General features: G+C 39.0%; 1 protein-coding gene across 6 annotated transcripts in view; it reads left to right on the top strand.

Moving 5' to 3' along the window:
* Window positions 1-27793, top strand: part of dlgap4b (discs, large (Drosophila) homolog-associated protein 4b) — a 707978-nt gene that overhangs the window by 666023 nt on the left and 14162 nt on the right. For 3 of the 6 annotated variants that reach the window (XM_036211831.1, XM_024270790.2, XM_036211830.1), the window contains 7 exons: window positions 15247-16490; window positions 16902-17116; window positions 18275-18376; window positions 18923-19070; window positions 20553-20808; window positions 21101-21253; window positions 26900-27339. In XM_036211831.1, the coding sequence (XP_036067724.1) occupies window positions 15312-16490; window positions 16902-17116; window positions 18275-18376; window positions 18923-19070; window positions 20553-20808; window positions 21101-21253; window positions 26900-27339 (2493 nt within the window). In that variant the 5' untranslated portion in view covers window positions 15247-15311. The remainder of the gene's footprint in view (window positions 1-15246; window positions 16491-16901; window positions 17117-18274; window positions 18377-18922; window positions 19071-20552; window positions 20809-21100; window positions 21254-26899; window positions 27340-27793) is intronic. The other 3 variants (XM_024270791.2, XM_024270792.2, XM_024270793.2) reach the window with 3 other exon arrangements.

The raw sequence follows: 27793 nt of genomic DNA, 5'->3' as shown, positions 1-27793 counted from the left end.
TCAATTAATTTGATCATTTTTTTCCTTTATTTTCCCCCAGATCGGAAAAGCAAAGGGGGGCTTTAAACAGCCTTCAGCTGTCAGCTTTACCGTTCTAAACCATTCATATAATATATAACGGAGGTCACTCTGCACACTCTGCTAGCTATTTTGGCTAATTTAGACTTTTTTTGTTTTTTGTTTTTTTCTAGGGTGTTTTGGAGTTTAGCTAAAATTTCAGCTACATTCTAGCTGTTTTGGGTAATTTAACCTTTTATTTAATTTTTTAGGCTTTTTTTGTGTTAGGCTAATATTTACACTCAAGATCTTTTGGCTAATTTAGTCTTTTTTTCAGTTTTTGGGGGCTATTTTGAAGTTTAGCTATTTTTCCAGCTACATGCTAGCTGTTTTGGCTAACCGTTTTTTTTTTTTAGTTCTTTACGCTAATTTGACATTTAGCTACTATTTTAGCTGGCTCTCAAGTGTTTTCAGCTATCAGTTTCAGCATCTTCAGTGGCCAAATTCAGTTTACAACATTCACACTAGCATTATCGTAGGTAATGCTATATATTTAGCTCTTCATAGAATTAAAAAGTTGTGGTTTTAAAGTTTAAAAAATGTATTTTTAGAGTTCTTAATAAATGTTCATCCTGTTCGGCCCGCGACCTAAGGTGTGTTTTGGATTTTGGTCCCCTGTGCGATTGAGTTTGACACCCCTGTTCTAGAATGATACAACTGATTTAGCAAAACAGTTTAATTCATGTTTTATTTTTTAACATTATTATTTTATTTTTTTACGAAGAGATGGCAAAAATGTTTCAATTAAACTGCAAAATATTGTATTCCATTAACAAAAATAATTTAAACACCAGTCAAAGTAACGGTAAAACCCAAACCATGCTTCTTTGATGTCTTGTCTTCAAAGTCAGAAATAGTTTTGAGGGCACGGAAAGTTTCCCAGCTGCCATTACAGGCATTGAAGTGGTGCCACTATCTTCCACCGAGGTCCTATCTGACTAGCAGTCTTTGGAGATGGGCTAAAACGAGTGGGTCATCTATCACAACAGAGGAGAGTGATAAATTTATAGCTGTGAAAATAGGCCAGAGCGCCGCACTGATGGAATAGATAGAGAGTAATTAGGACAAGGTTAGCCTGCTTTCTGCACACACTCACACACGCACACATATATGTTAAAGCCTTGTTAACAGTGATGTGGAAAACAACAATGTAAACATTTATGTGGGATTACTCCCTTCAGATGCTCAGAAATGTTTCCTAATTAACTGATTTTATCCGACATAAGACTCTTTATCTTAAAACAATAATTTTTCAAAAGCTCGAGCAAACAACCAGAGACAGATTCTGCTCTACAGCAGTGATCCCCGACCTTTTTCAAGCCACAGATTGGTTTAAATCAGACAATATTTTCACGGACCCATCCGAACGGGAGGAAATTGCCATTTTTAAGCTTCCGGTTTATGAAAATCAATTTTCAAGATTATATATTAGTTTAAGAAATTTAGTTTAAAAAAGTCTAATCAGTAGATTGTTTTTTTGAGTAAATTGTGAACATTCAATGTCAATGAAACAAAGTTGTTGATTTGAAGAAGTCGTTTCTGATTTGAAAGCATTCTGTAAAGGAAACATTGCATGATTTGTTTCCCATAGAATATCAGTTTAACACTCAATGATGACTCTAATTATCTTTCTGGGCAACCAGATTATTTTAATTGGCGTTTTACTCTATGTTTTATTCTGTGTTTTACTGTGAAGCACTTTGTGATTTTTGCCTTGAAAGGTGCTATATAGATAAAGATTATTATCATATTTTGTCTTTACGTAAATCCTCATTAATTGGGTATTTTTTCAACACAAAGGAACATTTTCTGCACAAAAAATTCTTTAGCCTGGCTGTAGGAAAATTCTCAATTTTTACAAGTTTCCACAAATCAGCAACTTTATTTAATTGAATCTTCATTCTCCATAAAATGTTTAAACTTTGTGATGAAGATTTCCCCCTTAACGTCAAAGTGGAGGCTAACAATCAGATGCTAGCTTCAGCTACGTCTGACTAATAAGGTGTGCTGTATAAATAAAAAAATAAATAAAATGACGCAAACAATGTAAAACTGGTATTTTAATATAAATGTGAATCCACCCTGTCTAAAACTTTATTATCCGTGTGTGTGAAACAGTCGAGAGTCTGTCGCCACATTTTAGCCTCTGCTACATGACAATAACTGTCTCAATAATTCCGTATGTGGAGGAAAACTCCTGCTTTTGTCTGTAAACAGCAGTTTCTCTGTTCTCTGAAGTCGAAGACTCTTCTTCGATTTTCTCCCAGTAGAAGCTTTCCAAACACGTTTTATTGTTTTGTTTTTGTTAGCTTTTGGCTACTAGCTTAGCCATCCTTTTTAAGTCACCTGACCAAGACGGATGTTGTGAACAGAAGTTGCTTTTTTTTCCCCCAAACCACCTAAGACCCACAAATTAATTTAAACTATACTTGTGGTCAACTTTTTCAATGGTCCTTTCCATCTAAGTGAAAGTCTGGAGGCATGGCAGCAGTGTGTTCATGGTTTGTGGTGTTAGCAGCCATGATTTGGTTTCACGTCTCAAAAGTGCTGCTGTGAACAGCTGTGAAATCTTCATGTGATGTCAGTAGCTGCGACAAAAACACAGACTCTTTTCAAGAGTTTTGGATCATCTTGTGTTTCTTCAGATGAGCAAACACGTTTAGAAACTCTGAATGTGTGTCTGGACCGTTTTAGAGAAGCAGTTCTCTGATAAAGTCTGTGTTAAATCACTTTGCATCAATGTTTCTATATTGTTCTTCATTGTTGAACGAAGGTTCTTAGCATCAAGGATTTTGAATTACCCAGTGAGTGTTTACATGCTCTTAGGTAACATTGTTACCAACGTCTTTCTCAAAGTATCTGTTCAGTTTGATCAGTCCTGAACAAAATAATACATATTCAAAATACAACTTCTTGTAAATGTATGTGAAAGAATATATGTGTGTTTTAAAAGTTTGAGGGACTGTTAAAGGAAGGTTTAAGTAATATATTAGGGTTAAAACAATACACTGATGTTTTTTCCTTCACTGGATCATTACAGGTAAAAATATTACGCTTCTACTCAATTTAGATGGTCCTGAAGTAAAACAGGAACAGTCTTTACTTTAAGTCAGTGGTTCTCCTCCCCTGATGTGGTGGACTGGGCAGTATATGGCAAGGACAGCAAAAGAAATGTACATTTATCAAAGTAAACTGATTTATTTTCAAAAAACATCTAAATCACGTGTCAAAGTCAAGACCTTCGGGTAATCATATCCGGCCCTCCAGATCATTTTCTTTTATTGTTGTTAATGGTTCGATGTAATCTTGCGATTATTTATAACTTGTATAATTTTGACAAAATATATATTTTATGGAGAGTAAAATATTGAAAGTTATTTAAGGTTTAAGTTGATTTATTCTGGAATAAAATAATGCCTTTTTATTATTCATAACTATGTTAAAAAGTTACGGTTTTAGAGTTTGAAAATTAGCATTATTCTAGCTTTTTTGACAATTTTGGCATTGACTAAGATTTTTTTTTTTTTGGCTAATTTGGAGTTTAGCTAATATTTCAGTTACATGCTAGCTGTTTTGGCCAATTTAGGCTTTTTTCAGTTTTCTTTTAGGCTATTTTGAAGTTTAGTTATTTTTTTAGCTACCAGCTAGCCGTTTTGGATAACCTAAAGGTTTAATCTAATTTGGCATTTAGCTAATATCTTAGCTGGCTATCAGCTTCAGCGTTTTCAGCTATCAATTTCAGCATCTTCAGCTATCAGCACAAATTTGACAGCATTCACAATAGCATTATTGCAGGTAATGTTCTATATCTATTTTAAAATTATGTTATAAAGTTACAGTTTTAAATGTTTAAAAATGTAGTTTAAGTGTGTCCAAGAAGCTTATCCTGTTTGTGTTTTTTATTTTGGCCCCTTGTGTGATTGAGTTTTATACCCTTATCTAAATGGACAAAATTGGCTCTTAAAAGAGGTTAAAGTTACAAAGCAAATTGAAACTTTAACTTTAACAGAGGAGGACAACTTAACCAACTGAGCAGATAAACAAACGTACTGAATTGAAAACACATTATAGTGGCTGATCAGACCAACAACACAAACAAGGAGGAACCGAAAAAGACGAAGACAACCTACAAAATACAGCAAACACAAAATTAACTTGTCCGTCCAGTTGGTAAGTTAACAAACGAAAATAACAAACTAATGAGCACCAAGTAGAATTTAAAGTAAATCAATATTCAACACAAAATGAGTTTCTTCTCCCCCGAGCAATGATTTAGTCCAAGCAGCTGCATATAAGGGTTCTGCTGACCGCAATGCTTTAAAGCAGAACTCAGCTGCCACAATGCACCTCCTCAGCACCAGTAACTAAAAAATAAGACATCATAACTTAAATTAATGAAAGTAAATTGAAATAAAGATTAAAATATGTGCTAATAAATGTTATATTTTAAACCGGGGTGTCAAACTCAATCGCACAAGGGGACCAAAATCCAAAACACACCTTAGGTCAGGACAGGATAAACATTTATTGAACACTCTAAAACTAAATAAAAAAAAAAAATAAAAACTTTTTTCACATTTAGATCAAATGATTGAATAGAATAAGAACAGAAATGATAATGTCATCACTACAAATGGTTAAATCAATTCAATCATGTTTGCTTCAGAATTTCTACTCTACACATATTATGTTAACTCCTTTTTCCTTGTCATTGTACATATATTTTAGCAGTAAATGTGTTAACAGAAAACACTCTTCGAGGCTGCACCTAAAAAAGCTCATCATAAGAATTTCCACATGCGTTTTTTCCGGCATTTTCACACTCATTTCCAGTTTCACACCTATTTGTGGCTCTAACACACGGCTCCGACAGTATAGTGACACAAATCTCCTCTTCCTTTCTCTCATCTCAGCAAAAACCATCGATGTAGCTGTTCTCTTTTCCATCCGTCACCCTGCTTTCCTGGTTTGCTGTCTATCTTTACTTTATTGTATTTATTACCTCATCCCAAGTGGACACTTTACAACACTTTTACTCATCTTTACAACTTATCTTTCCTTGAGATTTATTTCATTTCTACTGCTTTCAAAGCCCCACACCTTTCTCCCCACGCCTGTTTCTTCACTTCCTCCTCACCTCCATTTGGAGGCGTTCATCTATCATGTGGCGCATATCGCCTTTGGACACACCAAACACTGTTTTGTGGGGTAGAGCTGTAAGCCTGTAGAGCAGATGGACTCAAGACCGTCTGAGCTCCGTTTTGCCCTGGACATCGTCTCTCAGGTGAAAGGTTGATGTCCTCAGCAGAGTTTCTCATCTAAATCTGGATGTTGACACAAGCCAATATGGAAAGTGGCAGCTGCTAGAAAATCTGGCAACTTTCAGATCACAATCAAGACAACACAAGTTTTTTTTTTTCTTTCTTTTTTGCAAAGTTTTGGAAACTTCCAGCATGACTGGGTTCATCAAAAACACCCCATGCGGAAAATACTTAGGATATAAATTCTTACTATCATACCAAGGACCTGTACTTGGAAAGTTCTAATATTTTAAAATGACTTTGCTTTATATTAATTTGGATCTTTTGTGAGTTTTTGTGTGAGTTTTGACTCTTTGAAGATGTAGGGAACGTGCAGAAGCAGTTCACACATTCAACAGCCTTAAAAAATGCATTCACAGCGGTGACTGAGAGTATTAATTTCTGTTTGATGTTTGGAATCTTTTCTGCTACTGTGGGAGAATCTTGTCCGTCTGTTCTTCGCAAGCTTGCTTCAGTTAATTGAAATGTTTATTAATCCGTCACAGCTCTCTTCTGGTCCCACAGCGTCTAAATCATTTGGAGGAGTTGGGTAACTGCAGCACTGAGACACTTCAAACCAAATGTTGAGAGTTGTACAGACACATGTGGGACTTGGGAGTACTTTGAGAAACAGAGGAGTTCATGTCTGAGTTAAAGACTGCAAAGTGCCCAGGTACAGTGAGCCAGTCCAGATCATTAGTCCTGTTCTACTGTTCCCTTAAACTGAAATTCTTGGTCAGTCGACCACGACTGGAAAACTGGGTGGGTCTCACTGGGCCAGTACTAAACTAGTTCAAAATGTACTTGGAAAACAGGAAATATTTTGTTTTAATTGGTAACTTAACATTGGAGCCAACAGAACTTAATTGTGGAGTTCCCCAAGGCTCCATCCTGGGACCACTTCTATTTAACATCTACATGCTCCCACTGGCCCAGGTTATAAAGAACAACAACATTAGTTACCATAGCTATGCAGATGACACACAGATATATATTAGACTGACACCAGGAGACCGAGGCCCTGTACAGGCTCTTGGTAAATGCATTGAGGACATTAATGACTGGATGTGTCACAACTTACTTCAATTAAACAAAAACAAAACTGAGGTTATTGTCTTTGGGGCTAAAGAAAAAAGGTTAGACGTCACTACAGAGCTTCAATCTATTCAACTAAAAACTACCAACCAGGCCAGAAACTTGGGTGTAGTGATAGACACAGACCTAAATTTTGATAAACACATTAAGGCAGTCACTAAATCAGCCTATTATCATCTCAAAAATATCTCAAGGATTAAAGATCTGATGTCTAAGCAGGACCTGGAGAAACTAGTGCATGCTTTCATCTTTAGTCGACTTGATTACTGTAACAGTGTTTTTACAGGACTACCAAAAAAATCCATCAGGAAACTGCAGCTTATTCAGAACTCTGCTGCTCGGGTTCTCACAAGGACCAAGAAAGTAGACCACATCAGTCCAGTTCTGAGGTCTTTACACTGGTTACCTGTCTGTCAGAGGATAGACTTTAAAGGCCCACTTCAATGAAAATTGTGTTTTAATGTTTTTGTAGGATTTTTACGATATTTTTAAAAAAGATTAAATTTGTGTTTCTAACTATTTCTTCATTCTAATTGTTGTAAATCAGAAGCAATAATTGGAATTTAAAAAAGGTTGTATTTGTGACGTAGAAACTACAAGCTCCCTGCTCCTCTCCATTCCTATGCATCCACTAGCAGACAAAGTACAGAAGATAACGGTAAAAATCCTTCAGTTTTGGTGAAACCCAGCGAATATTGCCCATATAGTGGGCACTCAGTAGTCTGGCTCGCTGGACAGCGGAGCTTGCTAACTCGCTATGCTGTCCGCCGGGCAGCTGGTTAGCGTAGGGACTCTGACTACTGAGTCCCCACCTAAGCCAGTGTGGGCAAACACAGATGGGGCCACCATGGAACCTGCGGACAAAGCCACCTGGGGCCCACCAGTTCAGTCCAAAGGTAAACCATATGGGCCCTCTTTGAAATGTTTACTGGGAACAAGCCTGGAGTTTGGCACAAATTGTCTCCATGGTTTAAAAAAAAAGCCGTTTGTCACATGAAAATCCAAGATGGATTTTCAAGATGGCCAACATCTGTGGTTGAAAGTAATTGGATAAAAATACATCATGGACAAAGTATGCATATTTTTCGTACTCAGCCCCATGGATTTGGGTGATAAGTTACTGCATACAAGTCATTTTAGTTACAGGAAGTGTTTTTTGGGAAATATCCAAGATGGCATCTAAAATGGCACCACAAATAAATAGATCCATGTGCTTGGGCTCTCTGGGCTCCTCCTCCAAAACTACCCTCAAAAACCTGGAGTAGTGTTTGACCAATCTATGTCCTTTATCTATCATTCAAAATATTGCTCTTGTTTGCAGTTATTTTCAATGTAGATCCAAAGGAAACTGGAAACTGCAAAAACTTGAGTGCTGACAAACACACTAGCTTAATGCTATATTAGTGCTTTCTAATGTCGTCATCACTTTCTGACAATCCAACCGTTCTGTTCCATTTTTCAATAGACCTACAACTAATGATGCGGATCGGTACTGTTTTACAATAGAAATGCTAAAAAAAAAATTACCGAACTGGACCGCTTAGTCCTTCAGAGTCCTTAGAGTCCTTTACAAGGCTTTATGCCTTGTTTCCACATAGCGGTCCGGACCAGACCCAGCCGGTTTAGAATGGTCCAGGCAATTCAAGTGAGTGTTTCCATTGAGCGTTGGACCATCAAACCGCATGCGGGGTGGTGTAGACCGATGATGTAGCTGTGCGTCAAAACGTTAGGACTACAGTGAAAGAGAAGCTGCATCAGCCGACTCAAAAACAGACGGAAAATGAAAAAGATAACTGCAGAGGATAATTATAATCCAGATTAGGTGTTTATTATGGATGAAACCGGCCTCTACGCTGCAGAACAGTCTATTGTTCTGAATTAAAAAGAAAAGAAAAGACTCTTTATGTTGAGCAATACTCCAATGTTCCTCAATAAATGTTCTACAAAGCATGATGGGAAGTGTTTTTGATGAAAAGGGATTGATAACGGACAAACGCAGACGGAAACAGTGTGTGTGTGTCTGTACTCGTGGATTCCGTGTGTCTCTGGTCTGTCTCCGGTCACCAACCCCGACAAATAAGGGGGAATACTGTATGTAAATAATTTATTATTCCTTGCAAAAAAAAAACAGTGGGGTGAAGCAGAATACAGCCATAAAGAGTATAAAACTTTTAGTTCGGATCTTGAGTCAAGAAAAGCGCTGGTTGGACGCTTCCTGTTGTCGTAAAACTTTTCCACCAATAGTGTGACGACAGAAACTCTGCCCTCACAGGTCCAATTCCATTTCTCTATGGAGCTATGTCCAATGGTACCAGTCAGTCCTGCTTAACGGGTTCATTTTGTAATGGAAGCCCTCAAAATTCCAGTCCGGCCCGGTCCAGTCCGGTCTCGATCGCTCAATGGAAACGAGTCCCAAAAAGTCATTACAAAACTTGAGGGATCTTCGATACCCAAGTAATAGCTCTGCGATCGCGGAACACTGTGGTCTTATCGATTCACCGGACTAACGATGTTGATTCTATAAGAAACAGTTGAAGACGCTGCTTTTTAAAAGCTTTTAGTTAATTTTTCTGTTCTTTGTTCTATTTATTACTTTGTCGGTTAATTTGTTTTCCTGTCCTTCACTCTGTAAAGCACTTTGTTGTTTTATCTGTTGTGGGTGTTATATAAATAAAGCTTACTTTGTTTTTCTCCTCTGAGCTATTATCTGGTTCAAAACTGTTGGCTCTGATATTGCTCACAATTTTGCTGCAGTGCAAATGTTAGGTTGAGGCTGTAAGCTAGCAAGAGAAAACAGAGAGCTCTTATGAACAGAGAGGGGAAGTGGGGCGGGGTTGAGCCTTTATTTATCCATGTAGATCATTGAGAACAATTTCTCATTTAAAAACGACTACCTGAGTTCGCATCAGAGTTCCTTCACGCCAACAGTCCCACCCATAACTCTAGCCGAATTTCTAATGGACTCCTCCCAATCTGCAGACACTGTGCTAGAAAACAACACAAGCTTTTTGATTTAGGCTAAAACAGCTTAATCATAATTAAAAGACTTTGAAAATAGATCAAAAAATGATCGAAGTGGCATTTTAACTCCAAATGTTCCCTGAAATGTACTAGGCGAAATCCTTTACTCTTTTCTATTAAGTTTGACTTCATGACTGCAAAGTGGCAGATGATGTGAGACCTTTGATTCCCTGAGTCGACTGACGGACTTTCCAGAATCAGAGGTTGATTGGAAAAGTCACTGCAATCCTTCACTGATGGATAAGCAGCAACTATCATCACTTTAAAGCTGGCGGGTCCTCAGCTGAGCGCTGCAGACCAGACGTTTTTCCACTTGTCTATGGACACTTCATCAAACATTTCATCAGCTGCTACTTACCCTCTTAATTCCTGTGGAAACAGTCGAGGTCCACTTCGGTTTTCAATCAAGAAATCATCTGATTTGAGGAGGAAACCCTGAGGGGAAGAGCCATAAAAGAAGGAAATACAACTTTTCATTATGTGATAAAAAGAATACATCCAAAAACATGACAAATAAATAAGAATAATAATCGAAAAGTTTATTCTCCTAATAAACAATTTAAAACAGTAAAAGCCAAATGTTTTCATGTTGTTGTTTCTTTTTTTCTATTTCTTTTTTCAAACATCTGCAAAGCTGCTTCAGCACATCTAAAATTCATTCATTCTTCACCGAGAAGTCTGAGAGCTTTAGCTTTAAATGAGGTTTCTTATGAATAATTTACTGTTCTTTTTTGAGAACATCATATAGGGACCGTGCAGCAAATCCACTTTGAGGATGTCGCCATCTTCTGGAAATGACTGCAAACTGTCTGCAGCTCTGAGAGGAAATCTTTCACGATCTTTACACAATCCTTTCATCATTCATGCAGCCTAAGAGACTTTGATTTTACACTTTGATTTAATTTAATTAAAAAATATTTTTTATCTTATTAAAGAGTAAATTGTCAGTGTGACTAATTATGATTCAAATGATTTCAAATATAATAACAAGTTTGAAAACTATAATATAAAAACAAAAAATATAATTATCTTCTTTTGAAATGTTTTTTTTCTTTTTAACAGTCAGTTTACTATAAATGAGGGTCTTTTAAACCATATTAAATTACTTATTTTGCCCCCAAAAACATATATTTTAATCAGGTATTCTGTTGCCAAATTTCCTAAAATCAGCTTCATATTTAATGTTAATACTAATGATGACACTGGAAAAAAAAGTAAATATTCTAAAATTTTCTGCACAGATGTTGGATTTTTCTTAAACTTTACCTTTTGTGCTTCAGAAGTAAACACATTTATATGAATCGTTCTCAAATATTATTAATATGTTTATTTATTTTTATTTTATTTATTGTACTAAATGGAGAGGTAGCAAACCCTCCGTTCCATGTTTGATAAATTAATTTAAAATATATTAAAACTCGTTAAAAACCATACAAACCTGAAAAACTGCCAAATGAATCTTTAATCAAATCTCTGCTTTGTTTTTTGTTCCTTTTGTATTCTTGTTTTATTTTGCCTCACAGTATTCAGTGTTTTAGGTCATCAGTAAATGGCTGTGTATTATGCTATCATCCTTTTGTGAGAGATCGTATGTTACAGCGTGTTGTTCAATGATTAAAAAACCAGAGGAAATTCCACTCGTCGCCCTTTTTTTCCCCATTGCAGAAGCAGATGTCTCCCCAGTTTGCAGAGCAGAGAGGTGTCATCACCAGACACTTCAAACAGAGTGCCAAATGCACACACTGCATTAATGAAAGAAGTATGGAGTGCAGACTCCGCTCCAGTCTACAGACGTGGAGTTTTATTCATTTATTGAGAAACTTTAAATTGACAGTGCTCATTTTATTTTGAAAGTCCATAGATTTATTTATGCATATTATATATCACTTTAGATATATCTCTTTCTTCGTTTGCATCATGCCTGAACTCTGTTTTCTCATTTGTGTCAAGTCCACAATTAACATAAACAAATTTTGACTGACATTCAGCTCTGCTAATCAGACGAGGTCGCCTCCGCCAGAGCTATCACTGTCACTTTGCGCCGTACCGGTTGACACATTGAAGACGGCACGGCGAGCTTAGCTGAGTGGCGTGTCACGACAGGATAGGAGGCAGTTAGTTAATGTTGTGTAAAAGGATTTAGAGGATTTGACCCTATCAGCAGAGATGCCTTTCAGAAAGTTAATGACGAATGAAACGCCGCCGCCAGCATGCTAATAATAGAGGAATGAAAGTCGTCTCATGGTTTAAATGAAGGTTCTTTTTGTCATTGATGAACTTCTTTAAAATGCAAGAATGGTACAAACCCTGAAAACGTTCATTATGTGGTAATATGAGCACAAGTCGACTGTAAATGAAGTGTGTGACAGTCTATGGGTGGGTCTTTTGTGTAACCTACTGTTTTTGGAAATTATGGTGGGACCTAAGACAAAGGTTTCTCAGTGCCTTCAACATCAAACCTTCAAGATTCACTGTTTTTGCAGTTGTTCATTAACATCCCATCTTATTTATATAACCAGACCTCACAACACTGTTCTCTCAACGAGCTTCACACTAATTGTCCAAAAACAGAAAATCGGTCATAGATTTTAGCAGATTGTTAAACTAAGCAGAACAAAACTAACCTAAACTTAGCTAAAAAAACAAATCTAAATTAAGCTAAACTAAACTAATCTAAACTAAACGAAACACACCTAAACTAAAGTAAGGTAAGCTAAGCTAATCTTAACTCAGCTACACTAGGCAAAAATAAGTTAAGCTAAAATGGTAAATGGTGTAAACTTGTATAGCGCTTTCTATCCTCCTTCGAGGGCCCAAAGCGCTTCACAGTCACACACACATTCACACATTCACCCATTCACACACAGGTGGTGGCTCCGCTGTTGAACACTGGCGCCAACCTCCCACCAGAGGCAATTTGGGGTTCAGTGTCTTGCCCAAGGACACTTGGGCAAGACTAAGCTAACAACCCGGTCGCAGTAAAATGCGTACATATGCCACGACTTTGCACTCTGAAATACCGTGTATAATATACGCCAAACACGGTTTTTGCTTGCATATGATACGCAATGGTAGAGAATAGGTTGCGCCGGCGTACAATATACACAAGTTTTTAGGTTTCGTTTTGGTCACGTGGTCAGAAATCCTCCGGCTCTTTTCTAAATGACGTTGTTCCTGGTTAAGGTTAGGATTAAGGTTATGGTTAGGGTTAGAAAAGCAAATTGTTTGTTTGTGGGGCTGTCTGTGATGCTCACGGCTCCACCAGGGGGCGTGTCAAACCTGGGAAACAGACTTTGACACGTTTAGGACCGCGCGTATTATATGCACGCAAAAACCGGTTTTGGCGTATATTATACATGGTATTTCCCAAATCGTGGAATATGTACGCATTTTACTGAGACTGGGCTGAAGCTAAACTAAGCTGTAAAAAAATAACCTAAACTAAAGTTGTGTTTAGATTAGTTTCATTTAGTATAAACTAAACTAAGCTAAACTAAAATAACTAAAGTACACTAAACTACACTACACTACACTACACTGGGCATCCCTGCCTTTAGATCCTCCTTCCTGTTAACACCTGAAGGATATATTTAAAAAACATAGATGATGTTCTAAAGGGATTTACTGAAAACAAAAATAGGAGTTTATAAGAAATCTCTCCAACATTCCATGTACATTTTCAAAGCTTCTTAGCTGACACATTTCCTGGTGAAATAGCTGAAATGCAAACATGTGAGGTTGCAAATATGCTTTTACATTTTTAAAGAGTTTCCAAAAAAGGAAAAGTAAAACCATTAATTCCCAATGTGTCACCTAATCTTAATTCAACACAAATCATTCTGAGGTTTCAAAAGAGTTTAAAACCATGCACCCCCTCTTGACCCGAGCTGAGTGGATGCTAAATGCCCCTCAATTTTATCTTATTTATCTCCATAGTAACCATTTTGTCTTTTGGTTGCCTGGGGGTGACGAACAGGTTTATGACATTATTAGAAGAATCTGCAAAAGTAAACTTTTAGATTTTCTTGGCGACAGAGACTTTTTGTTAATCACATCCATCCTTCTAATATGTTTATGTTGCATGTCATACAGTTTTGTTTAGCTTGAGCAAAGGGTTCATTTTTCCACAAGCACATCTAATAGCTTGTTGATATTAGATCTCTAATAGTGGTCAGGCTTCTTAAATCATGTTTGATCATATTTTGGGTCATTCTGATCAAAAATGTGCAAGGTAGCAACAACTACTCATTCCAACATTTTTTTACACACTAGCTTGCCAAAGATGCTCAAGAGGTTCGGAGACGGTCAATCAAAGTCCCCAGGACGAGTTTTCACTTGTAGCTGGTAGTAAAGGTGTTTTTTTTTTGTTTTTTAATTCAAGATAGCGGCCTCTTCCCAAGGTCAAAGGTTAAGGAAACGTATGTGGTTTCTGTATATCTAAGCTGGTGGGATGAGTGTTAAATTTTGTGAAGATCGATCGAGCATAAGTTTCCTTTCCTATATTATGGGAAAACGAAAAAAAATGCAAATCTCACACTTTGGCACAAAATGGCCGCCATGCTGAAGATCTTGTAGCTATATAATTTTCCTTTGATACCCGCCACACATGTTGTGTTCTGTTTGTGTATTTTAATGTTTTATTTTTTGTCTCTATGAGTGATTTTCGGCCCAAACATTTTTATACGATTTGGTGGCTATGATGTCATTTTTTGGGGGGTGGGGTCATTTACCATTCTCAACATTTATTTTCACTGGGTACTAGGTGTGAGTAAAATTTCCTGAGATTTTGAGTATGTGACGGGGGTTAAATGCACATTAAAGAAACTTTAAATGTGTTCAACCTTTCTGTGGGTTGACAACTATGTTTTTTTATGAAGCGAAAAATATACTAACTTTCAGGACAAACTTTTAAAAATTATTTACAGAAATTTACTGTAGGAAAGAGTAGATTAAGTAAAACTATTGGTTGGATATCACATGACTTGTTTGATCCCAGTTGTGTTATAGGTAAAGAAGAACAGCCCTCACTTCCTGGCCAGACGGGCATCGTGACAGCTTGACAAGAAAGACGAGGGGTTTTACTCGCTCACCACCAACTGGCTCGATCCCCTTTACTCACCATCATTTTTGGCTAATAGATCAACACAATGGCTGGAGCTAGGTCACTACTGCCAGGGATATCCTCTGAATGGGAAGAGAGGAGAAGAAGCTATGGAAAATGAGCAAAACAAATCCTTCAAGGGAAAAACAAATGTTTTTCAGCTGTTCTATTTAAACTGGAACACAAAGAAAAAAACAAAAAGTTACTATATTTTGTATCTCCAATGTTTGTTGGTTCACAGAAAAAGAAACATTTTCCACTGATTAATGTTTACGATGATAAATGTTCTCCAGACCTTTTTCTCTGAATGGGATTAAAGTGACAAAAAGGAGGTATTTGTTGTCCCGCTGCTGCGCTTTGCATAAATACGGAGGAGTGTCTGTTGGTAATTGTTCTCTCACTCCTAATGTATTCCCTGACCCACTAGCTACAGCATGTCCTTGTTCCACATGCTGCTTTTCTCATTCATTTCCAACGTCTTGGTACAGAAGCTTGCTGAACACGGCAATGGATACCTCTGTTTGCTTTGGTACTCAGTGGCTATTTTTTGCATTGTCTAGTTTAGCACATTAGCAGGGGTATTTGTGTGGCAGAGCTAAAATTTTAATGTGTTTAAATCTGATTTATTCTCAGTTTAATCAGATTTGCTGTTTTCTTTGCTTCCTTTTCCAGGACTCTCCTTTTGACATTGCTCCTCGGGATGGAGGTCTCCTAGATGGTTGGACCTCCGCTACATCATGAAAGGATTGGGGACCAATCGTAATAGACACCTATCTGACTCCTGTGACCCCTCTTCTGGGCATTCGGAGGCCTTCTACACAGAAAAGACCAGCACACTGCCACGCAGTCCATACCTTTTAAGTCCCACAATGGATCATTATGGCTCCATGGATCCTCACTATTACCCCTCAACCAACCCTGGCTCCCTTCCAGCAGATTGCATGCTGCCCCTCAACAACCAGCTGTCCAACAGCAGCACATTTCCGAGGATTCACTACAACTCCTATGACCAGTCTGATTTCTCACCCCCTGGGGATAGTATTGGGATAAGTACTGGGACTTTGGGGCCATCCATGTCCATGGGCATGGCTCCCGGTATGGGCATGGCAGGGCTAGGTGGAAGGATGCCCATGATTACAAGTGGCTCAGCAACAATATCTCACCATATGACCAAGAATCAGGTGCCACCCAACCTATTGGAGTTTGAAAAGCAGCTGCCTGGGGGGCACGACGGATTTAGCACCCTGCAGTTTCACCGAACATCTGCTGCCGCTGCTGCCAAGCAAAGAACGGACAGTCCTGGTCGGATTCGCTATATGCTCCATTCAGTGCAGAAACTCTTTGCAAAGTCCCAGTCAATGGAGACTCACAACATGAAAGGAAATGTCAATGGTCGATCTACTGGCAGCGGCGGGGGCTCATCAGGCACTGAGGATGGAGGGAGGCATCATCGCAGGTCAAAAAGTAAAGACCGTGGAACAAAACCAGAGGCAACAGCCAAACGCCGACCACGGTCCAACATGTCAGGCTATTGGAGCTCAGACGATCTGGACAGCAGTGATTTAAGCAGTTACCATAACAGCATGGGCATAATGACTCAGGGGCGTCCAACTGGCCATGACAGCCAAGCTGGACAAACTAGATACATACACAGCGGCTACAACACTATCAGTTCCTCCAAAAGCACCAATGACATGAAGTATCCGGCACTTCCTGCACCTGGAGGACGAGCTGGAACAGCAGACATGTTGATGAATGATAGTGATTACATGAAGGGAGGATCTTGGTCCACTCTGACTATGGGCCAGCCAAGACAGGTGATCCAGAAGGGCTCGGCCACACTGGATAGGTCAATGCTAAAGTCCAAGTCCTGCCAACAAGACCTTACTTGCAACTACCTGCAGGTTGGACGAAGGGTAAGGTTGTCTTGAGATGATTAAAGATGTTTGTGATTTTAATGTCAATTCCATGTAATTTGACTTTGAACTTCAAGAATTGCTCCCATGTGTTTTTGGCCCCACCTGTAACTGCCTAAATAAAGCCAGGTTGGTGGTGCTCATTATTTATATTCAGACTTTTATGGGTCTTAGTGCTCATGTTACTAAATTCACACTCACATGGTTGTCCATTTTCACCACAAGCTCATTTCTAACCAAAGCAGCCCTCTAAATACCTCTGTGGGGTATTGGTTTTGGTTTGATTTTGAGAAGCAAAAAAATATTTTAAACATTGAAGGAGGATAATGTTACTCTACTGAAAAGAGTACCAAAGAAGCTACAAGATATAGTATTTAAGGAAAACTAATTAAGCTTTGATGATCATCATAGGGTGACTGGAGCAGCACGTTGGGCCGTAGCGGGGGTCCCAATGAAATCCCATGCCGCCGGATGCGCAGTGGAAGCTACGTGAAGGCGATGGGAGATATGGAGGATAGCGACGACTCTGATGGAAGCCCCAAACCCTCGCCAAAGACTGCTGCTCGCCGCCAGAGCTACCTCAGAGCCACCCAGCAGTCTCTAAGTGACCAGATGCCCCCTCGCAAGTAAGACAACACGAGGGGATCAGCAGTGTTTTGTTAGGCAGAGAATTGTAGTGAATGATTAATTGATTGATTGATTGGTTGGTTGGTTGGTTGGTTGGTTGGTTGGTTGGTTGGTTGGTTGGTTGGTTGGTTGGTTGGTTGGTTTGGTTTATTTCAAGCATAGATTGTGGATCAAGAAGAAATGTACAGAGAGATCAACTTATTTAAGGATTAATACTTGACTGAAAAGATCTAGAAAGAGAAAATCAGTCTTATAGCTAGAATTATCATTCAGACATAAAAATACATTTCTTTAAATACATGCAAAATATGCCTTAAACTCCCTCTTAAAGAGTAAAAAAACAAACTTTTAACATGAAGGATTGTTTTCTTAAAACCTGCATGAGTTGCTTCTTTCAGGCTTCGTTCTGCAAAATATTCTTGAAGATAACATTTGAATTTTAGTAGCAATCCACATTTATTGATGCCGATTAGTCAGCTGGTCTCTGTGTGTACAGGAAGAAACCCTCACGCTTAGTCTGGACATGCAGGAAGCTACAGACACTAGTACACGCTGTTCACGCTGGGCTTACTCACGCAAAGAAATGGAGTCAGACACCCTGTTGTTGCCCACATGCCCCACTTGCTGCCATGCTTCACCTGGGATCTGCCTTTCTCTTCTTGGCACACAAAGAGTCTGCTTAGGCAAGATAAAAGAGCCGGCAGCTCAGCATACAGGCACACTTTGTACTCCCCAAATGAAGCACGCTCAGTCCGCCCCGATGTTCAGACTAGGATTGCGCCTCACTTGTTTTCATTTTCTCTGCAGTATTCATGTTCAGTATTTAATTTAATACAATTGCTCAATAGATTTGTATTGATGCTTGATTTTGACAGTTTGACTCACTTTAAATTGTTTCAAGTGGTGTAATTATTTATCTAATTTTCAAACAAATCAGATTTTCCTGATTGAAAACCATTCTTTAGTGTAAAATACCAACCCAAATGCTTGGCTTCCTGCTACAACAGTTGTTCCCTATTAAACGATCTTTAAATTTTCATTTACAAATATAGATATTACTTATGCATCCTTATAGCATGCTTGTATGCCAAACTCTAACCCCCCCGTGCCAGTCACTGATGGTCCCACCCTGCTCTCTTCCTGTTCGGCGTGAGCAGCAGAACCCTGGATTACACCTTGTTGCAGGGGGAGCTGGACGCCCTGTGGTCTCCGCTCCACAGTGTGTCCTCCCTGCACCAGCTGGGCAGGTCAATGAGCAGGTCAGTTGTAGGATGGCTTCTTCTGGGGGGCGCAGTGCAAAAAGACTTGTGAGTGGATGTCCTGTTACTTTTGCACTCTCCCCTCTGAAAAGTCGTAAGTTGGAAACTCCAAATTCATGTCCTGCTCCGGAAAAACTGCTTGCTTCCCTAAAGCTTATAGACACCATCTGCCCCAGTATCTCGAATAGTAGAAAGTAAGAACACATTTTATTTCTGTGAGCCATGGCATGGAGTTTGAAACAATTCTAGTGTCATTAGCGCCGACAAAGGCTGTGTAAAACATGTTTAGACGGATTTATTCAATCGTGCAAACATGTTTTGTCTGCTGTCACTGGCTTTGCATGACTCAATGCTCTCATTAAAGAGATAAAAAATAGATTTAACTGAAACAGGGGTGATAGTTTGGGTTGGAAGGGTGCAGATATGATCTTTGTTTATCTCTCTCAACTACTGGTTTTGCTCATTTTCCCATCCAGTTCATGTTCTTTTCTCTTTAAGTTTTATCTCGTTTGTCTCATTTGTTCTTTTTTTCACTCCTCTTTCCAGCTGTCTTCCATCTCTCAGAGAGATGTCCAGCAATCGCAGCCTGGACAATCTGGACTGCATCGGAGGAGCGGGACCTCTGGTGCCGTGGGAGGATGACGACTTCAGCCAGGCCTGCAGCACTTTGGGCAGACGGAGCTGCTTGGGTCAGGTTAGTGATTTCAAAACCGAAAGATATTTTTTAAATCTGCTGTTAAGTCAAATAATGTTTTCATAATTACCTAAAAAGTAGATGTGAATTTCTCTCTTCCCTGAGCTGCTTCCCCAGAAACCCCACAAAGACCTGAGATAGAATAACATCCATGAGAACAAAGAATCTCCTCATCCTATTGCCTTCTATTAATGTCACGACCTTTGAAGATAACTGAATGATGCTGATAGTTTGCAGACTAATTTGTTTAATGTCAAAGGCGCCATCAGCTTTTAGGATGAAATGACCACTGAGATAAAGAAGAGCTGCACAGAGCACGCAGGATGTACACCCCGCCTCGGACAGGATGTACACCCTGCCTCGGACAGGGTGCTAGAGATAGATACATGTTATTGATCCAAAGGGGAAACTGGTGAATTTTCTACACATCTGAACATGAAAAAATGGTGCATTGAATCCAAAGGATGAAGGTGCTACAGAGTCTTCACAGACGTGCTCCCTTGGCACACGCAGCCAGGCGCGCATTTAGTTCAACCGGAGGGACAGCATGCGCAGCAGCTTTTCTTGCAGTCGGCGCAGGAGCAGTTTGTGCAGGTCCACGAGCCTCAGCAGTTTTGGAGCAGTCGCAGGGCTCCATTATTGTTATTTTAAAGGCTGCTTGATCCTCCTGAGAGCCACTGCTGGTCCGTCTGTCGGAGTGTGTGTTCAAAACCACAGTTGAAACATTTAGGACATTTTCATTGGTTTAGTGCTGTCTGTCGTCATCAGCCAAAAAGAAATCAAATGTCATTTTTTTGCTTCCCTCTCTGCCTGCATCAGCAAAAAGGTTTCATAACATCCAAGGCTGCCAGATGTCTGAAAGAGGATGCATTGTCTGTACAATAACATGTTGAATGCACATCAGTTACTTTTTTGTTTTCTCCAAAGCACAAGTCTTTTTATTATTGTTAAATGATTCATGTTTCCCAGAAGACAAAAGATAGTCTGACTTAGAGCATCACAGGTTTCCAGGGTTACAGCTCTCCTTTGGCAGCTTCGCAGTTAACATTTTTAATATTTTACTGGACCCACAGACAGTAAATAGAGAGAACTGGACAAATCCTCCACTCCCCCCTTGTGTTCCAAATAGGAAGTACCCGCTGGTCCCAGAAAGCCGAAATCCCATAGACTTCTATTGAAAAATAAACAGCTGTTACTCAGTCATTCTGTTTGTCAGAATAACCATTCTTGCTCTGGTGTCTCACTTTAACATGTTCTTGCTAAACCTTCTTTTTCATAATATATTTTCTTAAAATTTTACAATCAGACACCTGAATAAGAGCATTTGGTGCCCGCCAGCCCCACCTCAAACGTTCAAATCGAGGAGTCCCAGACAAACCCACAGGAACGTACCCAACTTTACCTTTGCCCTTAGGGGTCTACTTTAGGTCAGGAGCAGGGACTTCTTTTCACCCACACAAATGTTTTCTTGTGTTTCTCCAGCTGAGGGACCTGGAAAGGAGTCACCCCTACGAGGACCGCAGCTCAGAGTCTACCTTCAGAGATTCCCGTTCCCAATCTCAGGACAACTCAGAGCCTCCGGATCTGCCCATGCCGACATGCTTCCGATCCCGCAGCCACAGCTACCTGAGAGCCATCCAGGCTGGATGCTCTCAAGACGACGACACTGCATCCATAGATTCCGGCTGCTCTCCACCGCCGAGCGACTCCACCGTTCGCACATACAGCACCAGCACTGGTGAGTCTGTACTTTTTTTTATGATCCACTCCTTGTATTTTGCTTGCCTACAAACAAGTTTCACAATAAAAACACAACACAACTTTCCTTTCAGCCACAATTATGATATTTTGGCACATTAATCACCTCCCCTTTCCACTGTGATAAAACCACATGAAAAGTTTTTGCTCCCCCCACACCCTCCTATAGAAACGTACTCGTAATCGTCCCTGTTCTGTGGTGGAAGACTTGTCCTCGTTCTTGCCAACACTGACACGTTTAGCTCAAATGCAGCCTTTTATGCCCATGCTAGATGACCTTTCTGCACAGTGGAAGACATGGAAAGAGCAGTTTGCCTCTTACCTGATAGCCACTGGCTTGGACAAAGCCCCAAAGGAGAAACAGCTCGCAATTTTTCTTCAGCGTTTTGGAAAAGACAGACCACGCATCCTACCCCCACACACAGGTAACAGCTTAAGAGCAACTCCTCCTCCCCTACATGTTCCCTGATCCCCACATTAAGAAAAACAAATACTTTTCTCATCATTTGCTCACAGATTGGATATCTACGAGAAATGACTCCAAACCAGTGTTTGGACTCTCAGACATTGTGTAAATAGCCACAGAAATGCTGACTGTGATGATGGAATTGAAAACTACTTTGGATTAAAATGATTTGTGATCATCATAATTGAAATAAAAATGTTTTGAATTGATTGTTGATGCCTGGTTTAAGCAATGTGGGCTAATATGTCAGGAACTATACTAAAACTGAATTGTTGTCACGTGTTCACTTTATGATTGAAACTACACTAAGACATCCTTCAGTTCAGGGGTGTCAAACTCAATCACACAAGAATCCAAAATCCAAAACACACCAGAGGTTGCGGGCCGAACAGGATAAACATTTACTGAACACTCTAAAACTAAATTTTTAAAACTTTAAAACTGTGACTTTTTGACATAACTATGAACTAGAATTATGGCATTTTCTGCGATAATGCTAGTGTGAATGCTGTAAGCTGAATTTGACTGCTAAAGATGCTAGTGCTGAAGATGCTGAAATTGATAGCCAGCTAAAATATTAGCTAAATGCAAAATTTGCCTAGAACCCTAAAAACTATTTTTAGGTTAGGTTAGCCAAAACAGCAAGCATGTAGCTGAAAAAAATAACTAAACTTCAAAGTGGCTTAAAATAATAAAGAAAAGCCTAAATTAGTCAAAACAGCTAGCGTGTAAATATTAGCCTAACTCTAAAACAGCTTAAAAACTTTTTTAAAAAGCCTTAATTAGCCAAAACAGCTAGCATGCAGCTGGAAAATTAGCTAAACTCCAAAATAGCCTAAAACAAACAAACAAACAAAAAAAGCCTAAATTAGCCAAAGCAGCTAGTATGTAGCTGAAATACTAGCTAAACTTCAAAATAGCCTAAAAAATCTTAGTAAATGCAAAAACAGTCCAAAAAGAGAATGCCAATTTTTAAAACTTTTAAAACATTTACTTTTTTACATAATTATGATTTTTTTTTAATTCGGGAATATTATTCCAGAATAAATTAACTCAAACCTTAAATAACTTTCAATATTTAACTCTACATAAAAATATATTTTGTCAAAATTATGCAGGTTTGAAATTAGTGCAAGATAACATCGGGTCATTAATAACAATAAAATAAAATGATCTGGAGGGCCGGATAGAATTACCCGGGACCTTGACTTTGACACATGTGCTTTAGTAAGATGAATTGAACATAAATGAACTGGACATAGTAAATAATTAACTTAAAAGTCATTTGAAACAATTTTAGCTTTAAATATATGAATACATTCAAACATTTTTCGTTGTGAAGAATACTCTTGTAGTGGCGGTTAACAGTAATTAGAGAGGGCTCCTGTGAGGACACCCCTGACTCCAACTAGCCTAAATATGTAAAAAATCGATCATGTACTGGCAGAAACAGCAGTTTTGTTTAGGTATGTAAAAAATAGATACGCATCGAATAACAGAATTGGTTGTAAACCCCAATATTATGTTGGTAAGTAGAAAATTGTTTGGAATTGTTTTCCAATCACAAGCTTGCTTCTACCAAGTCAAGTGATTTTCAAGTGGCTGTTCACATCTATCGTCGTGGTTTTGAATGACTTATTACATGAGTTGGTTTGGGTTTGTTTGCATAATTATGATTTAATGAAAACAGTGTAATTGCAAAATTCTGTTATTTTTAGAATTTCTATAAAGTTTTGTGCATATGTGTAATGGAAACGCAGCTACTGGTCCGGTCCGGTACGATACAGTAAGGAGTGGAATGCTACGGCCCACTTAATTCTGATGAGCATTTCCACTCAGTAAGGCCTCGCTTCCACTGAGCGGTTTGTTTTCACGGCGTAAGGTGTAGACCGCTGGTTTGTCATCGCAAGGTGTCGATTAGAAAAGCAACAACAATGGAGGTCATCCAGCAGCTCGTCTAATTTCTTGCTTTACTTTTCGTACATCATGTATAACAGGAATTTAATTCTGTTTGAAAGAAGATTGTGGGCATTTAAGAACAATACCGCCATAAGAAACCTTAGCTTAATTGAGTGCTATATTGACGCTCTCTAATGTCGTCATCACTTTCTGCCAATCTACAATCCCTCTACAATCTACAGTGGTTACAGCAGCTCCCCAACCGTTCTGTTACACTTTTCAATTGACCTACAAACTAAGAGGTACGGTTCAGTGCTGTTTAATGGGTCCATTTTACAATGGAAATGCTCAAATACTAGACCAGACCGCTCAGTGGAAATTAGGCTTTAGTGAAAGCTGGTTTCGTTGTGTCGACTCCTGATAGGATACACCAAAATGTGAACAACTTTTTTTTAACCAAAAACAACTAAACAGTTTGAAGGGCCTAATATATATATACATTAAGCTGGTATGTTAACATTTGTATATAAATAAATATTTTAATTTAAAGTTTAAATGGCCAAATTAATTAATTGAGGTGAAAAAATATGACTTTTAGTTAGTTGAAGATGTTATGTATCGATTCGTACTCAGATGCGTGTCGAATTGTGTGAGGGAAAGATATATAATCCTAAATGGACCTGAACAGCAACGATGTAGAACGTAGTTGTATATTCCGAGGTGTACCTGAAGGCATCACACTGTAAACCCCGCCTTAAGATTAGAGTCTTCCCCAAACAAAACCCCAGACCCGGCTTCACCGCTCAGAGTCCGCGGGGGAGGCTTGTTCGAGTCTTTGGTTCTAGTCAAATAACGTCGACTACGGAGGCCGGAGTGCTGCTCTGTTCTTGTTGTTGTTTTCGTTCATTTGTTTTTAATGTGCCTCAGTTCGAGGTAAGTAAGACAAAAATACGTTTTTGTGTACTCACTGCGCCCTTTATCCCTCCCTGCTTATTCGGTTCTAGACCCACCACTGCCTGCCTTATGAATTGTACTTTTTCAATGTAGATTTTTGCTGCAAACTATTTTTTTATTTAATTGTTTTCAAGTTTCATATTTTACCGCTACGAACGTAGAATCCCGTGAGGTGTTCACGAGTAGTCCGTCATCTGAGTTTTTGAGCGGGTTCTATGTTGCTGCTCGTTTCGGATTTCTGGGATGGAAACGAGGCTTTTAATAGGGACTATGTGATGATTATTTTATAGAAATAATTTTAGTCTACATTCAAACTGATATTGAATTCTTTTTTCCTCTAACTTTGATTATATTTATGCTCAGTCAGGATCAGCATTCACACAAAGGCATAAAATACGGAGCCTTCTTTGAACGCATCACACTGGACATGGAAACTGAGGATTTATGGTCATAATGACAATGATGTCAGCATTTAAAGATAAATAAATGAAACTGACCGTCATCTAGAAATTATTTTATTTAAAATCTTTAGATTAATGTATTTTTCAAAGCAATCACTTTATTTTCTGGGGTAAAACGCATTTTGGTAGTTTTAGTATTCATAAATTGTCATTGATTTTTAGTTAACCAAACCGAATTTAATTTATTTCTTTTAATAGAAAAATATTTAATTTGCTATGTAATCAAAAATGTATTAAAAGGATTCCGTGTTTTGGCAGTAAGACTGCAGGACGGTAAGTGTAAGCATCATGGGATCATTTGAGGGTTTTCACTCACTGGAGCATTTTTTTGATAATTGCTTACTTGGCTTGAAACATGTGCATCATCCAGCAATCACCATGGACAACAGAACCACTGTCCAGGCGGTATGAAGTATCGCAGACCCACTCCACATTCCACTCCGAACATCTCTGCACAAACATTTGTTTGTGTTACATCTAAATTCCAGCCAGTATAGTTGTGCTTTTGTGCAGATTCAGCTCATTTTAACGCAAAAGGCGAACTGCGTCAACACATTCATGTCTGTGTTGATGCTTGTTCAGCTGTGTTTGTGCAGCAGAGTTGTGTAAAGGAAACAATCCTCTGGTGAAAGATGTCATTGACCCTGTTTGTCTCTGGTGTGATTTCAGGGGTTCCACCTTTGGTTTGTGTGTTTGGGTAATTATTCTGCCAGAACAATGGCTCATGTGGTTAAAACTCCAGACATGAACCAACTGGTCTGCTCTCTAATGTCTGCTCTATTCATTCAGGTGTTGGTCTGCATCTCAGAATGATTCCAGATGATAAGACTTTACAAATAACCACAAAACTTATCTGTAAAAAATAAATAAAAAAGCAGTATATTTGGCTAAAAATACGTGCCTGAATTTATGCTTAAATTTTGTGAAAAATACAAATATCTATAAAGATATCAAGTGTTTGTTTCCATATGGGGTTTATCATATCTGTTTTTAGTGAGCAACAAATGCTTTTATGGTTGATTTTGACTCTGCTTGACTAAATTCTACTGTTAATCAAAAAACCAAACAATCAAAAAAAGACACCCAAAAAGATTTTCTTTTCCATTTGGATCTGTTTTCTCCTAAATAAAAAACAAAACCCTCCAGGTTCAAGCTTCCAGCTGTCTGACTCTGCTTTTCTTGTTGATGAAGTGAAGATTAAAAGCAAAACCTTTTACCCGTCACAATAAAAAACGTTTTTTTGTGCAGTCTTTAATGGAGAGAATATAGACTCATCCAGTTTGTGTGTGTAATTATTGATTTGTAACTAATACAATACATTTTGTACGTAACTTTTTGTACTTAAATTGTATGGAGCCCCTAAAGGGACATTGAAGCAAAAAAAAGAAGAAAGTAAAATTCTTTTCTTTTTTTTCTCGAAAAATTGAAGTTAAAAAAAAACAAAAAAACTCTGGGTACTTACTGGTGCGCAGCAGTTAGTATCTGGTGCGCATCAGATAGTTAGTAACCAGAAAAACTTTTTTACTTCAATTTTTAGAAAAAAAGATTTTTGTCAGTACATTCATGTCATAACATGTAAAAAAATGACCAACTGCAATTTACGCACGCACATCCTGTAACTGCAGCTGCTTAAAACGAAATAACACACAAACATCTTTAAAAAACTATGCACAAATTGTGTCAAACACAAAAACAAAACCGCATTTACCCACAAATCTAATGTGAGACTTTTTTCGTGATTATATTTTAATTTTAAGGTTATGTGTAAATGTTGCGTTTAAATGCTGCTAGAATGCTCGGTCATCAGAGTTTTCTTATTAGACCCTTTGAAAACTGTACATTTTCCCACTTTCTTAAACAGATATGCTCGATAATTGATCAAAAAGTCTAAATATAGGTTTTAAAAACACTCGTCACTGTAGTTTTTCTACTCTCATTGCTCCCTCGTGGCTGCGCTTTTCCTGCCAGCACCGTCGCCACGGAGCTCTACCGCGACTTCCAGGTCCCAGTCACAGCGAGAGCAGGCAGCGCAAAGTTCCTCTCCACACCCAGAGAGCGAAGTGGGTCGATCAGTCCTACGTCCTGCTCCGCTCTCTGTGTGGAGAAGATCTTTCTGATCCAAGATTTCCTTTTTTTTGGCAATTTGGACATTCATGAGTCGCGCTTTAAGCCATTTTCTGTGGATTTCATGTCATCTGTTCATTCTTGTTTTGGACTCTGAATCCCAAACAGAACCTACTCCACGGTGTTTCCTAAAAAACTCTTTTTCATCCTTATTCTTCTCTTTTTAGTCTCCACCTGCATAACGACCAGTAAAAAGGCTGCTCCTCCCCCTGTGCCGCCACGTACGACCTCCAAGCCCTTCATCTCGGTGACCGTGCAGAGCAGCACCGAGTCGGCGCAGGACAACTACCTGGACCAGCAGGACCGCAGGTCAGAGGTCAACAGCCAGTCTAGCCACGCCCACAGCAACTCCTCCGACAGCCTTGATAGCACCCGTGCCAACAGTCTGGCCCGGGGGATCCCTCGGCCTCCGCACATCATCGCTACCCCAGTTGCAACAACCAGAGAGGCCGCCGCCTCCAGAACCGCCAACGCTTCCACTGAGACGAGCGACTCAGGAGTCCAGAACGAGTTCCTGAAGTCCGGCTCCAGCAAAGGGAGTCTCACTGCGGAGGAGGTCTTCATACCCCCAGTTCCCAGACGCAAACTCTCCTCCATCGGAATCCAGGTAGAGTGAGAGCTGCTTTACCTTTATCTGAGTTCAGGTGTGTGTTCCAAGTCACTCTGTTGTTCTGCAAGACTAAAGTTTACAAAGGTAGAATCTCCTAAAGCAGGAGTGTCAAACTCAATCACACAAGGGGCTGAAATCCAAACACACCTTAGGTCGAGGGTCGAACAGGATAAACATTTATTAAACACTCTATAAAACTACATTTTTAAAACTTTAAAGCTGTAACTTTTTTACATAATTATGAACTAGATGTATAGCATTACCTGTGATAATGCTAGTGTGAATGCTGTAAGATGAATTTGGCTGCTGAAGATGCTAGTGGGGATACCTGAAGATGCTAAATAAAAAGCAAAAATGCTGAAGTTCTTCTTCTTTTCCTTTGGGCTTTTCCCTTCAGGGGTCGCCACAGCGAATCAGTTCCCTCCATCTAAGCCTGTCTTCAGCATCCTCC

Source organism: Oryzias melastigma, linkage group LG5, assembly GCF_002922805.2.
Source record: "Oryzias melastigma strain HK-1 linkage group LG5, ASM292280v2, whole genome shotgun sequence".
In the NCBI taxonomy this organism is placed as follows: domain Eukaryota; kingdom Metazoa; phylum Chordata; class Actinopteri; order Beloniformes; family Adrianichthyidae; genus Oryzias; species Oryzias melastigma.
This window is presented reverse-complemented; position numbering and strand designations above follow the sequence as displayed.